This window comes from Hylobates moloch, unplaced genomic scaffold (assembly GCF_009828535.3).
Source record: "Hylobates moloch isolate HMO894 unplaced genomic scaffold, HMol_V3 SCAFFOLD_3, whole genome shotgun sequence".
In the NCBI taxonomy this organism is placed as follows: Eukaryota; Metazoa; Chordata; class Mammalia; order Primates; family Hylobatidae; genus Hylobates; species Hylobates moloch.
Window position 1 is genome coordinate 19,399,238 of NW_026652278.1, and position 16,907 is coordinate 19,416,144.

General features: G+C 44.7%; 1 protein-coding gene across 1 annotated transcript; it reads right to left on the minus strand.

The window, feature by feature from the left end:
* Positions 1-11,185: 11,185 nt before the first annotated feature.
* Positions 11,186-14,205, minus strand: ADRB1 (adrenoceptor beta 1). The gene has a single exon (XM_032177364.2). The coding sequence runs from the start codon at positions 13,942-13,944 to the stop codon at positions 12,511-12,513; it is 1,434 nt and encodes a 477-aa protein (XP_032033255.1). The 5' UTR covers positions 13,945-14,205; the 3' UTR covers positions 11,186-12,510.
* Positions 14,206-16,907: the final 2,702 nt, after the last annotated feature.

Below are 16,907 nucleotides of genomic sequence, written 5' to 3' on the forward strand. Positions count from 1 at the left end.
AATCCTTTTCTCACCTTTCCCAAGCGGACTGACATCCTGCAAGTTCGTTCTGATTTCTGAGAAATGAACTCTAAAAAGCACTTGTTTACTGTGTCTCTACTAATTCTTCAAAAGTGCAAGTGGTGGAAACATTAGCTACAGTAGCTTCCTGATTTTGAGGACAGTGTCTGCCTTGCCCTATACTCTATTGGGCCCAGCACATAGTAGGTAAAACAAATGAATAAATGATTATAAATTGTATTTGTATTATTGTATTATAATTGCATTTGTAATGCAGTAAGGTGACAATATATTATTATATTGGTTGGAAACAAAAAGCCTAAGAATGCAATCATCTTTTTGCCACAAGTTTCAAACTTTGCCCTGCAACTGCAATCTAACATGTGTTAGATTGAATCTAGTTCCTCAGTGCCATCACAAAACCATCATTTTTATCCCCTGCATAAACATGATTCACCTCTTAGACATCTGTCCAGAGTCTAAGACATCTGTCCAGAGTCCAGACCTAAGAGTGTGGCATTTTCGGAGGCACAGTTAGCGAAGATGTTTCTACAATATGGATCAGGAAAATGTAATTAGAGTTCAAATTCATCTGACATACAGATCAGAGAAAGAAAGATTTGAATGCTGGTTAGACATATATTTAATGTGTTTAAGGAAAAGAGCTATATTGTTAAATAAAATGGAAAAATGCTATTTCCATTAGCAAGATTAACAGAATCAAGTATCTGGGTTCCTATAGTGTAGAAAAGGGACGAGTAGCTTTTCTATGGGACATGTGCTTTGATCTCAAGAGTTGTAGGGAAAGCAGCAAAACCTCCTCCTGACTACCAGCCCTCCTAAGTCAAATAATGGATGAGAGCAAAGACATGTTGTCCTCGTAAAGAGACAGTCAGGTCGACACGACTTGACCGACCTGCTTAGGTGTCTCGACTTCTATAAAGGAAGAATCTGTCTCCTGGGGAATGGGGCGGAGAGGGGAGGGGCACTTGGCTATTGGTGACAGAAAAAGGAGAGACACAGAGTCCACTGCTGGCAGTGCCCATCCAATCCCTATCTAGGGAAGGGTCGGTCTCAAAGCCAGCAGACTTCCAGTGTTCCGGACCACAGTAAAAATGGATGCACTAGTGAGTCCTTGCAACCAGGCTTCTCAGTTCTAACCCCAGGGTTACTGTGAGCCTTTTGGCTGTACTGTCTTCCCTGGGTATAGAGAAAGAATATCTGGTCATGCCCACAGCGTGTGTAATAGGCCTTGTGACCGCTACCTTGTGAATTATTAAAGTGGCTTTCTGATTTCAAATATCAATCTGAGGAGCTGACACAGAGAAATGCATTCTTACCAAATAGTTTTCTTGAGTGTTCGAAGCAGGGGGCCTGCAAATGTCCCAAGGTCATGGCCCATGGAGGTTTCCTCATGTCAGCCTCTGCCTGGCTCCCACCTTCCCGGTGTGAAGCCTCAACACTGAGTTTCTTGCAGACAATAATCCCGGTAAGGGAATAAAAATATAATGTTATTTGAAATGAATTCTGCATTACTGAGAACACACCTACAATTTAAAAATCTCAAGTAAAGTCTTAATGTTTTGTCAAAAGGCAAAAATCCATATAACTTGGACCAGCTAAAGATCCCATATAAACTCTAGCTTTTGTGCTAAGATGGGAAGATAATGATTATGAATGTGTTTTGAAACTTTGAGAGGGCTGTGATGTTTGTTTGCCCTAAATATATTTTTATGGATATATTATTTCTTACAGTATTAACAGGCAGAAGTAACATTTAAAATAGAAATCTGTACATTAATGAAATGAAATCTGCTCTCTTAGCTACGATGACTGTTTGGGTCCACGGAACGCACTGGGGCTTGGGATGGGGCTTTTTTTTCCCTGTAGAGTCCAGTGAGAACAATGTCTCTGAGTCTCTCAGTTAGAAAGGAAAGAATCCCATTTAAGATATAATACAATAAGTGACAAATAAATCAAGTATATTTTTCCCATTGACAATTGACCTAGAACTTAGAACACGTAGTTCTCATCTAGCAATTTTGGTGAAATGCCTATTTTTAAATAATGATGTACATTTTCATACAGCGTATACCACCTTCATAATCATAGCATTTATGTTGGTTAGGTACAGAATTCCAACAATCGACGTGCCATTTCTAGAAATAAGTGCATTTCTTAGAAATATTTGGAAAACCTCATTGTTTCCTGTGATACCAGCAGAGGTTGTCCCATACATTATACATTGCAATTTGAGGCTTAGCACTTTTCCTAGAGAAACTATTCTTTGTGTCTAATAGTGAAAATCTGGATGTACAAAAGAAACAGAGGGTTATATCACATCTTCTTGCAGTGCTCAGCTCCAGTTAGGCCTGTTACCACTATGTGCCTGGACTGTCGCGGGAGCTAGAGAGCTTGTTTCTCTGACTCTGGTAGAATGTAGTCAATGAATATTCAGAGTGCATACCATGTATGTGGTAATGCATCAGGCACTGCAGAGTTAAAGATAAAAAGACAAGTTCTAAAGGAACCTCTAGTCTGGTAGGGAATGGACAAGTAGTTTGGAGACATGAAAAAGAGAGTAACTTAGGAGTCAGGCACCTAGACTTGATCTCTGCTCACCTGTTGCCTTGAACGAACGGCCTGAGCTCATATGCATTACCTCCATAGGGGCATGACCTTGGGCAATTAACAGGCCCTCATACTTATGCACTCAGAAACCTGCTTGGTAGGAGTGTGTTTCTCTGAGTCAGCTCCTGAAGTTGATACATAAAAATCAAAAAGGTCAGCCGGGCGCAGTGGCTCACGTCTGTAATCCCAGCACTTTGGGAGGCTGAGGCAGGCTGAAGGCTTGAGTCCAGGAGTTTGAGACCAACCTGAGCAACATGGCAAAACCCTGTTTCTACAAAAAATACAAAAACTAGCCAGATGTGGTGGTACATGCCTGTAGTCCCAGCTACTTGGAAGGCTAAGGTGGGAGGATCACTTGAGCCTGGGAGGCAGAGGTTGCAGTGAGCCAAGATCACACCACTGCACTCCAGCCTGGGTGACAGAGTGAGACGCTGTCTCAAAAAAAAAAAAAAAAAAGCAATTTAATAGTGAGCTCACATATATGAAATTACATAAATATTAGTTTTCTGATTTGTACAATGAGATTTTAAAATTTATTAACTCAGAATTACTTTGAAGATTAACTGAGATGTTAATATCTACCCATCATGCCTTCTGATGCCAGGTGAATCTTTCTAAAACACTGTTTTAATCCTGACACTCTTGCTTATAAATCTCCATGCTTTTAGGAAGATTAGAGTTCAACACTTTTGCATAAACTTTTTGATCTGTTCCCAAACCACTTTCCAGGTTTATCTCCAATTACTCTATCAAATGAAGTACCTGCAATTGCCTATTCATTGTCTGATCGTTCTTCTTGACTCCCCATAACTCTAGGTTTTTGTTCATGCAGTTTTCTTCTCCTTATAACTTCCCCTGGAATGGCCATTCATGCCATTTTCTCTCCTCATCTAAGGTCCATGTGGTTATCCAGCCTCTAGGTTATGCCACCCTACCATCCACTCTCTCCTGCTATTGAGGCCTTGAAATGCACCTAGTTCCAATTAAGATGGGCTAGAAATGGAAGATACACATCAGATTTCAAAGATTTAGTATTTTTAAAAGTGAAGTATTTCATAAAAATATTTTACATCAATTACATATTGAAAGACTAATTTTATCTATTTATTTTAATTTTTAATTGTACTAGAAAATATAAAATTAAATATATAGCTTGCATTGTGTTTCTATGAGATAGCACTGGTCTAGAGCTCTACTTTGGGCCCAAGCAGCTGGCATTCAACCACACCTGCCTCATATTTTGTCATTTTTCAACACACGGATGTCTAATCTCCCCAGCCAGGGTGTGACTGCCTTGGGGACAGGCTCCTTTTCAGGCTGGGCACATCCCATACAGCACCCTCACTCAGTACACGATACCCTTAATTAAGAACAGATGAACATAGGAATCACAAAAGACAAATCACAGAAATCCTCTATACAGTTACGCTCCCCAAGTGTTTTCCCAGCACATACAATGTGAAAAACTTTATTTGTCTCTGCCAGGCACAATGGCTCATGCCTGCAATCCCAGCACTTTAGGAGGCCAAGGCTGGAGGATCAAGTGAGCCCAGGAGTTTGAGACCAGCTCTGACAACATAGGGAGACCCGGTCTCCACAAAAAACAAACAAAAAATCTGGGTGTGGTGGCATGTGCCTGTAGTCCCAGCTACTCAGGAGGCTGAGGATCACTTGAGCCTTGGTGGATTGCTTGAGCTCAGGAGTTCAAGACCAGCCTGGGCAACATGGCAAAACCATGTGTCTACAAAAAACACAAAAATTAGCCAGGCATGGTGGCGCATGCCTGTCCCAGCTACTCAGGGGAGGGTGAGATGGGACGATCGCTTGAGCCTGGGAGATTGAGGCTACAGTGACCTGTGGTTATGCCATTGCACTCCAGCCTGGGTGATAGAGTGAGACCCCATCTCAAAGAAACAAATATAAAATTTGTTTGTCCCTTTAGGTATATTAACACTCAAAAGGTTTGAAGAGAGTTGTAAACATGTGCCCTTTCCAGAGGGGGTTTTAATTGGTTGCCTGGTCTGGGAAAAATTTTATGTTTTTTAAAAAAATTATATATTTTATAATTTATAAAACATAAATTATCTATGATGGAATTTACATTTTTAAAATGTATATTGTGTGTTTTGTCCCACGCTTACAGGATGCTTTTTACAGTACTGTAAAGATTTACTAATCTTCATGTTATACTTCTTCACTTTGCACAATATTTTCTTCTGATCTTCAGAGCTTTGTGACTCTGGTGACTGAAAAAAGTTACTAGCATGGTTCCAGGAATGACGACATGTTGATGACATCAGACCAGGTCTGAACTTAATATTTTGTATCATGTTGTGCTCTTTCTTGTCTCTAGCTAGAAGGAATCCCTGTTACTGGAAATGATTCACGAGTGAACAACAGAAAGAATGAATGGATTTGAAGTTGTTTATAAAGCAAATGGAATTATTGAGTGCATAGAAAGTTGAGGAGAGGGTGTCACAGTTTTACATACATATCACCAAGAGGGTTTTTTGTTTGTTTGTTTGTTTTTGAGACAGGGTCTCACTCTGTCACTGAGGCTGGAGTACAGTGGCACGATCAGGGCTCACTGCAGCCTTGACCTCCTGGGCTCAAGTGATCCTCCCACCTCAGCCTCCTGAGTAGCTGGGATTACAGGCACATGCCACCATGCCCGGCTAACTTGTATTTTTGGTAGAGATGAGGTTTCGCTATGTTGCCCAGGCTGGTCTCAAACTCCTGGGCTCAAGCGATCCACCCGCTTCAGCCTCCCAAAGTGCTGGGATTACAGGTGTGAGCCACTGTGCCTGGCCATCAAAAGGATTTTTATAAAGAATAGTGACTCAGTCCTCAGTTTTTCAGATTTCCCTGAGATCAGTCATGAGTTAAAACAGGATGAGGGATCTGGGTTTGCTATAAAAGAAACATTTGCTGATAGGCCGGGCTATTCAGTAGACCAGGTCTTTAAATCTCAAAATGATCTCACCAGATCATCTCTCTAGATTGGCATTGATCTAGGTATAACCTTGCACGGGGCTGGGGTAGTGTTTACTAGACACATCAAGATCTTTCCCATGCTGAAGAGTCCAGAATTCTTCTGAGTGACTCAGTTTTACTTAAGTATGCCTATTTTAAGAAAAGAAAAAAAAAACACACTATCTCTGAATTGATCACAAAATCAGTTAAGCACAATGAGTTCTTTAAAAAGAGCATCTTACTAAAATGTTACTTATAATGGTTTAAAAAAAAAATCCCTTGAGTGAAGAAAATGTTATTGGAATGTCTATTAATGTTTACTCTTTAAGAGCATTTTTTACAAGGACTTCAAGATTGCAGGTGCGTTCCTGTAGTTAACATAACAGAAATTGTAAGCCAGTAAAGTTCCTGTAGATTTGTCCCTGTTTATTAGGTTGGGAACAGAGAAACTCAATACCCTGCAATCCATAAAGAAGAGGTGTGCAAAAATATAAACTCCTGTTGCTCTCAGTGCTTTTCATCTCCGAATTGCTATTCCAAGAAAAAGGAGAATAATCTAGATAGTTGCTTTTAGTATTTATAACTCAATGCAAAATTGTAGAGTTGAGTAATTTTCCAAATTGGCTTCCTTTCGTCAAAGTGTCTGTGGGTTAAGAATCATTAAACAATCACTTTTGCTCAGCACAGAGCAAACAGGTTTTTTAATCTGATGTTTGGGAAGATTATTTTATTCAGTTGTGGTTTCTGTGGAACTTTAAGCGCAACAAAAAATGAAGGACCATTTGTTTGAATGCATGTGCTATTATATATATTTTTGCTATTCTTAGTTGTTCTTTTCACTTAAATAAAAAAGAATAAGAAGAAGACGGAGGGATTTATGTGGGTGGAGTTGCTAGGAAAGGGAAAAGGAGGCCAGGAGAAAGTATTCAAAAAGATATTTTGCAAAGCAAAGAACTTCTGTCACAGCATCTCAAAGAGATTTACAAACAAAGGCTACTGATCAGGCTTTGTAGGAAGTGAACCTGAATGGCAAGGAAACTGATTGACTTCCCCAAAGTCATTGGGCACAGTGGGAACTACAGTTAGACAGCAATTGTGGCCATAGTGGGCCATCTTCTTGAAAGAGTTTTCTACACCCCTAAAATTTTACCCACAATTCCCACAAATCAGCTAGCCTAATAATAATTAGCAAAACTAATTTGCAAATAGTTGAAGGTGGAACAACTAATGTTACCTTTTGAAACCAACATAATGAGACTGACAAGGTCACATGGTTATGAAGTGACAATATCAGAAAAAAGAAAGCCTAAGATAGTCCCACACCCCAAATATTAAACTCATCCTGAACACCTTTGATAGGAAAATACAAACAAGTATTTAAATTTTTATCTGCTTGGAGTTGCCACCTAATTGTGAGCAATACTGAAATTCTCAGGAAGAAACCCAAACCTGACATTTAAAATGCATCATAGGTAAGTTTTGTGTCATAAGTGGGAAGAAAACAGCATGGTCTTGCTACTCCTAATTAACAGCTATGAGCAAGGGAATATGGAGAGAGAGGAAAAATGGAACTGTAAATGTTGAGAGATGTTGAAAATCAGAGCTTTGGGAAATGATTTGTGAGAAATTAATGCTCCTAGGAAAAGAAATGTAGCAAGAACTAGATGTTCTAGATGTTTCTAGCTTATTCAAGAATTGAAGGCCGGGCATGGTGGCTCAAGCTCATATTTTCAGCACTTTGGGAGGCCAAGGCAGGCGGACTGCTTGAGCCCTGGAGTTCAAGAGCAGCCTGGGCAACATAGGGAGACTCTGTCTCTACAAAAAATACAAAAAAAAAAAAAAAAAAGTGCCAGGCTTGGTGGCAGGTGGCTGTAGTCCCAACTACTCACTCAGGAGGCTGAGGTGGGAGGACCACTTGAACCTGGGAGGTCGAGGCTGCAGTAAGCCATGATTGTGCCACTGCACTACCAGCCTGAGCAACAGAGTGAGACCCTGTCTCAGAAAGAATTGAAGAAGTGCTCCAACGCTGGGCGCAGTGGCTCACGCCTGTAATCCCAGCACTTTGGTAGGCCGAGGTGGGAGGATCACGAGGTCAGAAGATGGAGACCATCCTGGCTAACACGGTGAAACCCCATCTCTACTAAAAATACAAAAAATTAGCCGGGCGTGGTGGCGGGCGCCTGTAGTCCCAGCTACTTGGGGGGCTGAGGCAGGAGAATGGCGTGAACCCGGGAGGCGGAGCTTGCAGTGAGCCGAGATTGCGCCACTGCACTCCGGTCTGGGCGACAGAGAGAGACTCCGTCTCAAAAAAAAAAGAAAAAAAAAAGAATCGAAGAAGTGCTCCAAAAAGGGCTAGTGAGTATGGTGTTTCTAAGGCAACAATGATCTTCAGGTATAGAAGCTGGGGACATGATCATTGCCAAACATCAAGAGAAGGCAAAGGTTTAAAGGCAGTTGCTTACAAAGCCTTCTTGGGTGCTGCTAACGGTACTGCAAAGATCATGCTCTGATAGTGCCAGCAGTGTGGGAGCTTCTTTTTGCAGTCTGTCATTAGAGCAATCGGATTTGAAGCCGCTTACCTGTTCTATGACCAAATGATCGAATCTGATTGATTCAGGCACTACCGCCCTCCACCTACAAAAGGGTAAAAAGACTATTGATGAGGTAAATTAGCCTACAAAGTATCTATTTCTAGTATTCCTACCTCTTTGATTACATTATAACAGCTATCTAGTAGAGGCTCCTTAAATGACAGCCGACTAAACATGGCATTTTCAGGAGAGTGTTATCCTGCTGGAAGAGTAGTTCAATAGAGTTTGCTTAAAAATCATTGCAATGTAGCAATGTTATTTGGGATGCATTGAATAAAAAATTATGAGATTCAGGAGCAATATTCTAGATGGAAATTTAAATGGTGCAGAGGGTGTATGTGAAGAGGAAGAAAGAGAAATTAATTTAATTCCATTTGCTGATGTGACTGTAGCACAACTATTTTTAGGTATAATCCAAACAGTGCATATCTTCTCCATTTTGATTAGTAGAAAATTGGCAGGGAGTCAAAAGAATTAGTATTTCTCAGCACATTATGCCAGAAATGTACAAATAAAACGACATTATCTGTGCCAATGTGTTTAATTTACTTCTAAGGTTTTAATTTTTTTCCTTCAAATAAACAAATGAGTCCAGCTTGGTTAAAAACATTTAAAAAAAAGTCTTTCACAACTGGCAGCAAAAGTTATAGAATAATTTTTCTTTAGATCCTTGCTGAGAACCTCTTATAAAAAACTTAAATGTTAATATTACCCTGATACTTTGGGTGCAGAATTTCTGTCTGGCAATTTTATATACTGCCAGAGGAACGGGCACATTCAACGAAATGTGAAATTAACATAAGCTAGGAAAATGTGCTTAACAAGGAAAGATTTCACAATAGCCACTTAGGAGTTATTAATAATTCCAATTCCAAAGAAAGCATAGACTAAGAAACAAATAAATAAATTCTATTTGCAAAGTTTTATATAGGCAAGTTCACCAAAGGATGAAGCCATATGCTATACCAATTACACATTTCTACATCGGAGAGAGAATTTATAAATCCTGGAAAATCTCCATTGAGTTCTTTTTAGTGTTTAACCTGAATGTAACGTCCAATGTAGCAAATCTATGAATGTTGATCACATTTTCCTGCTTTAAGGTTTATGCTTTTGGTACTTTGATACACACAAGCCCATGGGTAAGGCTACCTTTATACACACTCGATGTCTTCTTCCTATCTCTGCAGTGCACAATCTCACCAGATTAAGCAGGACTGGCTGCTTTCTCCTCCCACTGCCATCGCTACTGGGACTGACAGCCCAGCTCCCCACGTTTCCTATTATAAGTCAATGGCTGCCTTCTTCAAAAGTGACAAAAAGTAGTCTTCATGGGGATTTGGAATCACTGACATGGTCTGTTTCTGAATCCATGTAATTTTCAGCTGGACAGCTTGGGAGATCACACAAAAATCTTTTCTATTTCCTGCCAATACATAGAAACTGGCCCCAAGATTACAGTGGTTTCCTCTAACTCACTAAACTGACTAAACCTGCGTACTAAGTAGTTAAATTATACACATTTGTTCTTAAAGCTTAAAGGACTTTCCTGATTTTAAGACCTGGGTGATTTTAAGACCTGAGGTTTGAAGGGCCTGCGTGTACGTTTTGGGCTGGGAAGATTTCTTTTTATTTAAAAGTGAAGACTTATCTAGACAAAATAAGTAAATAAACAGGAAACCAAGAAAGTGAAGCATTTACCTGGTACTTCAGTGTCTAGTAATTTCAAACAAAGAAGGACAAAACCCCTAAGAAAATGCATCTTACATACTCATGGTCGGGGGTGGGTAGAAATTAACCATATTTGGTTCCTAGGGAAATTATAGTGACATTTCATCCTGAGACTGATTTTACGTTCTCCAAAATATGTTTATTTAAGTATTTATCTTTGTATTCTTAAAGAAGCTCTCCTTCTTCTTTCTTTTTTTTTTTTTTGCTGGAAAAGGGTTAAACTTCATAGCAGCTTTTGTTGAGGCTGTTACTGTTCATACAACCTTCTGCTGGTCTCTAAAATATCTACGTCATTAACCTTTCTCAGAAGACGGTTGCCTTGTCTTTAGAATATGCCATTGCAAAAAAGAATGTTCAGTCTCAACTTTTCCCTGTTAAAGAATACTTTGCTCATTTAAAGTGTAGCATAAGCCAGAAGTTAAGATTCTTTACTTTGGTTTCTTTACTGTATGGTCATGAAATAAAAAGCTTACTTAAAAATATAGTAAGTACTTTAAATGTATTTTGGAGAATGTAAAATTAATCTCAGGACAGAATTGCACTATCCCTTCCTTTAGGAAATAACTTCATGAAAAATACCCCATCCTTTGGGTGCTGTAATTTTGTTAGAAACTTAAATCCTTTCACACTTGCTTTTGCCTATGATCTGTCCACCCAGAACTTCAGGCAAAATGATCTATTTAACTACATAAGAGAAAAAACATTTACTTCAGAAGCCCTTTTATACATTTTTGCTTAACCGTGAAAGCATTTTTCATTCTAAACAGCCTCTGGAGAAATCTGCACACACTGATCATCTGCAGGCTGTGATTTTCTATTGGAAAACAAAAATAAGCTGTGGAAGCCACTTATTGCATTCCAAGTAGGCAACTGATCATTCAATGAGTTAGTCTTTCCTGCATTTCCATGAAAAGTTGCAGCTGAGTTAAATGACCGCATCACTTTTTTTTTTTTTTTTTTTTTTTTAGGAGATACGCAATCACAAAGGTCACTTCTTAAGTCAAGTGCAGCAGATGGGATCTTGAAAGTGCCTACAAGTAGTCTAGAACACCTTGAATCCGGCTGTGAAAATTTAGGGCAAATCTGTAGCTCTCGGTAGGTAAACACCTTATTTAGGTCTGGAGGCATTTTGCTATGTTATTGAGTCATGGAAACCTATTAAAAGAGCTCTATGGGAAATCCAGTCTATATTTTGAACAAAACAAGCTGTCTTTTTCATTATCACTGACCCTTTACAGACACACAGTACATAATCTTGATTGTGCTTCATTGGTATTTATTGCACATGGATCAATTCCTCACACAGTAGTTAGTTGCACCAGAGTATAAATACTTGGTAAAACACACAAGAGGAAGTAGAATTTACACACAAGTGCTAACTTTCACCAGCAAATCCACGTGGGCACTTGGACATAAAAAAAAATAAAAAATCCTTAAGATAATTATATTTATAATATGGATACAGTTACAGTACCATGATAAAGGAGTATAAAAAGGTATTTTCCCAATAAATCATTAGCTCAATAACATACTAGACAACAGAAGTAGAGTTTGAATTTTATTTAAGATCTGCCCAGCCCCTCTCCCTTTAAAAAATATTTAATTTCTTTTTGTGCAAGTAACATCTTCTGTGGATTTTGTAATTCCTAACACTGTGCAAAAATGGCATTTTGAACCACTCCTTTTTTTTGTTTTTGTTTTTATCCACATGTGCAGTAATCTGAACTGTTTCTCTCTCTCTCTCCCTTTTAATGTCCTGTCTTCAATTGACAGAGTCACATGTCACAGAGAGAGGCTCTGCGCCTGGTCCTTCCAACTAATATTGATACATAAATAAGCTGTTTAATATAAACAAGTCTTTCTATCTGCTGTGCAAATGCACAGTGTGAGGTAGAAATCCCTCAGCCTGACCACCCAAGCGCGCGGGGGACAGCGGGTTTGCCCTACACAAGGAAAGCAAGGTGGTTCTTGTTCCAAGAAGAGCTTAACATTTCTTGAAACGTGATTTTTAAAATTTTGCCTCCATCCTTTCTATTTGCTTTCATAACAGCAGAAATCATTACTTAGAAATTAAAATGAAATTTCTCTGGAAAGCAAAAGGAAATATGTCTTGACAAACTGTCATTCTTCTCTCTCTGGCTGGTAGAGTGTTCCTGTTCCCAGGAAAGGGATGGGAGCCACGTTAATGGATTTTAATCCCCTCCTAATGCTTCTGCCTTCCCCTAACCCACCCATCTTCCACTCCGGTCCTCGCAGAGAGTGTCAAAGACCACATGGTGGGGGAAAAAAAAAATCTAAAGACACATCACACGCACACACAAAACAAGGCCGGACTACAAACAGAAAAAAAAAAAAAAAAAAGAAAGAAAGAAAAGAAAAAAAAACAAGGAACATCAGCAAGCCACTCTCCCATCCCTCCCCAAACTTTCCTTTTTGTGCAACGGTCCGTGGCTTTTCTGTTTGCCTCGGATGATTCAGACGAGGATTGTGGGCTTCGAGTTCACCTGCTTTCGGTCTTGAGTAAACACAGATCTCCTCGTTCCCCTGGGAAGCCGTGCCCGGCGTCCGCGCCCCGCGCCGGGCCCTACACCTTGGATTCCGAGGCGAAGCCGGGGCGGCACGGCTCGTCCAGGCTCGAGTCGCTGTCCGCCGCCGCCCCGCCGTTGCAGCCGGCCCAGGGCTCCAGCAGGCGCGCGGGCGGCGTGGCCCCGACGACATCGTCGTCGTCGTCGTCCGAGGCGGCCCCGGGCGACGGCGGGGGTCCGGGCCGGGCCAGACAGCCCGAGGCGCGCGGCCGGTCTCCGTGGGTCGCGTGGCGCCGGCGGGCAGCCCTGCGAACGCAGCAGAGCAGTCGCTGGAAGGCCTTGCGGAAGTCGGGGCTGCGGCAGTAGATGATGGGGTTGAAGGCCGAGTTGGCGTAGCCCAGCCAGTTGAAGAAGACGAAGAGGCGGTCGGGCACCAGCTCGCGGTGGAAGGCCTTCACCACGTTGGCCAGGAAGAAGGGCAACCAGCAGAGCGTGAACACCCCCATGATGATGCCCAGGGTCTTGAGCGCCTTCTGCTCGCGCAGGGCCACGAGGCGCGAGGGCCGCCGCTTACCCGCACGCCCGTTGGCCAGCGGGGCGGTGGCGGCGGCGGCGGCGGGGCGCGGGGGTCCGGGCGGCGGCGCGGGCGCGGGGACGGGCGAGGGCGAAGGCGAGGGCGACCGCGCGGGGCCGCCGAGGAAACGGCGCTCGCAGCTGTCGATCTTCTTCACCTGCTTCTGGGCCTCGCGGAACACCCGCAGGTACACGAAGGCCATGATGCACAGGGGCACGTAGAAGGAGACCACGGACGAGGCGATGGCGTAGGCCCGGTTGGTGACGAAGTCGCAGCACTTGGGGTCGTTGTAGCAGCGGCGCGCCTCGTCGCTCTCCGCCCGCCACCAGTGCATGAGGATGGGCAGGAAGGACACCAGGGCCGAGATGGCCCACACGGTGCACACGAGGCCCCGCGCCCGCGCGCGCGTCAGCAGGCTCTGGTAGCGGAAGGGCGAGGTGATGGCGAGGTAGCGGTCCAGGGCAATGACACACAGGGTCTCGATGCTGGCCGTCACGCACAGCACGTCCACAGAGGTCCACAGCTCGCAGAAGAAGGAGCCGTACTCCCAGCGGCCCCACACCACGATGGTGGCCCCGAACGGCACCACCAGCAGCCCCATGACCAGGTCGGCGCTGGCCAGGGACATGATGAAGAGGTTGGTGAGCGTCTGCAGCCGCGGCGTCTTGGCGATGGCCACGATCACCAGCACGTTGCCCGCCACGATGAGCAGCACGATGAGCGCCATCAGCAGACCCATGCCCGCTGTCCACTGCTGCGACAGCGGCTCGGGGCCTTCGCTGGCGGGAGGCAGCAACGAGGCGGGCGGCGACGCGGGCACCAGTAGCCGCGCCGCGGTGGCCGCGCCGTCGGGGAGCGGTGCGGCCGACGACAGGTTACCGGGCTCGGAGGCGCCCAGGACGAGCGCCCCCGCGCCCATGCCGAGCTGCGGAGGCCGGGGGCGGGGGGTGTGGCAGGGCTGGGCCGTGGTTGGGGAACACCCCAGAAGCCCGGGCGGCGGGGTGCGCAGAGGGAGGTCGCGGCCGGGTCAGGGCAGCCGCGGCGCGGGGCCGGAGGCATGGGCGCCGGGCGCCTTTCCCGCCGGAGCCGAGCGCTGTCGCTGCCGCCGCCGCCGCCGCCGCCGCTGCTGCTGGAGCCGCTGCCGCTGCTGGAAGAGCCGCCGGGACTTCAGCATGTTTCTGAGCGCGCCGGGCCCGCAGCTCCGGCACCCAGCACCCACCCCACCCCGCTCCCACTCCCCAAGCCAACCCCCGGGGCCTCGCGTCAGGCTCCTGCAGCCAATCCCGGCAAAGGCACGCCCCTGTCTGGTCTGCCCCCCCCCACCTCCAACTCCCAGCACCCCCCTCCCTTTGGCAATTGAGCGGCTCCTGAGAGTCCCGAGCTGATCGCGTAGCTAGTGCCTCCCGTGCGCCCGCGGGTTCCTGCAGACGCGCCCCTTCCTGCGCCCGCTGGTTCCAGGTCCCTGTTCCCCCGCGCCCCCTTCCGCGCCTGGCTCACCCCCGGGGCCCCTTCCCCTCCCTCAGCCCCCACTCGCTCCCGCACCCGCTCCTGCGCCCCGTTTGCCTCCCGCACTCGGCTCCCTCCTGCGCCCCCGCTCCCCCCGCATCCCCTCGACCTGCAGTGCCGGTGTTCCCTGCGGAACAGAGCGCTAGCTCCCTTGAGCGCAGAGGGGACCCTGGTGTTCAGGAAGCGCCAGAGCGCCTGGGACAGCTTGTCCGCCAGGCTTGGAGGAGTTTGCCCTGCGAGCTTGGTTGTGATGTGGGGCAGTCTAGCAGGGTGTGTGTAAAACCCTTCCCCCGTCAAGACGGGACCCAGCCAGCATGCGTCGTGGCAGCTTGGGGGATTGGAGGTGGGTGTTAGTGGTTAGAAGAAACTTCCCAGCAGAGCGGATTGCTGGAGCCAAGCGCGCATCTGTCAAGAATGCTCTCTGGGCGCTGTTCTTACAAGGATCCTCTGTTGAACCTCAAGAGCAGTACATGTGGAAAGGAAGCGAAGGTTTGTGCATCTAACAGCTAACGCTGAGAGCCCGTTGGAATCGTACACACTCCTCAGTCCTAGCTAATGAATGTGTGAGCATGATGCAAAAATGTATGCTCATGATATAAAGGGAGAGGCTTAGGGAGACAGAAACGTTGAGATACAGAGTAAACGACACCACCGCGAGGGGGAAAAAACGCGTTTAATTACATTTTAGACTTTTCAGTGATAACACCTGCATTTTGTGTTTTATTACTCATGTGATTTTATAATTTGAGCTGGGTCAATACGAACAAAAAGGTACTGTCAGTTTATGCTGACGTAATGAACTGCGATTTCAGATTCCTTGGTCTGCGTGCTTGTTTTCTCCTTTGCCCAAGTTCCCAGATTCTCAAAACTCTGAGATTAGTTTTGGAGGGATGAGACAAGAAAACATATAAATACTCCAGAGGATTAAAATCCAAAAGCATTTAAAGTTGTTTCTGTGCCTTTTTTTGAGTTGGCAAATGAATCGCTTTGAAATTAGTGAGTTGTTAACCTGGCAAAAAGGATTATATTGGGGGTGGGGGGACAAGAAAGCCATGAATATGCAATATGGCAGGACTGCAAGCCCCTTCTCTAATTTGGCTCCTGTAGTGTCCTCAGCTCAGGCCTGAAATAAAAAAATAAATAAATAAAATCTCTAATTGAGTCCTTGAGGAGTAAACAGCTTCTAATTGTTTATGTAAGGGTGCATGAAAATGTTATATAATGCTCACAGGTCCTTCTGGCATTGGAATAAGAACAGCGCCTGCAACGAACATCAACATGTTCGTTGATGTTGGTCATCAATATGACCAAGCTCATATCCTTACCTTGCAAGGAGAGACCGACTTCCACAGCTATCCAGGTCAAAAGCAAAAAGTAATGTTTTTCAAGTTTACATAAAATCAAGCAGTTTTAACCACTTTCTCTTACATAAATGCAAACATATGAATTCTCTTACATAAATGCAAACATCATCAGTGTGTTAAAACTGGGGAGTGATTTGTTTATTCACCCCCTGCCCATGATTTATCAGCTGATTTTCCAACTTGGGGAGGTTGAGGAGGGGTGGCCAGGAAACAAGGGGAGTTAGAAAGAGGGGAGGGAGGAGACTACACCCCAAGTTATCCAAGTCACTGCCCTGAGACTCCTGGCTTCTTTCTTTTTATTTTTTTGAGACGGAGTTTCACTCTTGTTGACCAGGCTGGAGTTCAGTGGCGTGATCTTGGCTCACTGCAACCTCTGCCTCCCGAGTTCAAGTGATTCTCCTGCCTCAGCCTGTCAAGTAGCTGGGATTACAGGCGTGTGCCGCCACACATGGCTAATTTTGTATTTTTAGTGGAGACGGGATTTTACCATGTTGGTCAGGCTGGTCTCGAACTCCTGACCTCAGGTGATCCACCCACCTTGGCCTCCCAAAGTGCTGGGATTAGAGGCGTGAGCCACCGTGCCCGGCCTCCTGGCTTCCTTCTGGACCCACAAGGGGCAGTCTCAAAATAGCCAAGGGATTAGAAGAACTTGAAATTGACGCTGCCCGGGAAAGGAGTTCTGAGTGCTGAGCTGCAGGGTGAGGCATAGGGAATGTGGGCAAGAGGCTTTTCCTTGCCATCTTTCTGTCAAGTGGTGTTACTGGAATAGAGTGTGTCAACCTTAAATGCCCCCAAAGAGTGGAAGGCATTGCTTTTCTGTGTGCGATAAGGCCAGAACTTGGTCGTAGAGGTTCAGGGCAGAAGCCAGATTGCCAGTAACTTTGCCGTATCATCATTATATATATAAACACACTGTAACATTGGAATTGTTGGAAAGCTTTCTTGAAACTTTTTTTCTCTGCTCATTCAGAGATACATCAAGTTTCTCCGAATTTCTGTATAATACATTAAA

What these genes read in the sequence shown, in the direction of transcription:
- ADRB1 (XM_032177364.2), bottom strand. Translation starts at nt 13,944, where the DNA reads ATGGGCGCGGGGGCGCTCGTCCTGGGCGCCTCCGAGCCCGGTAACCTG.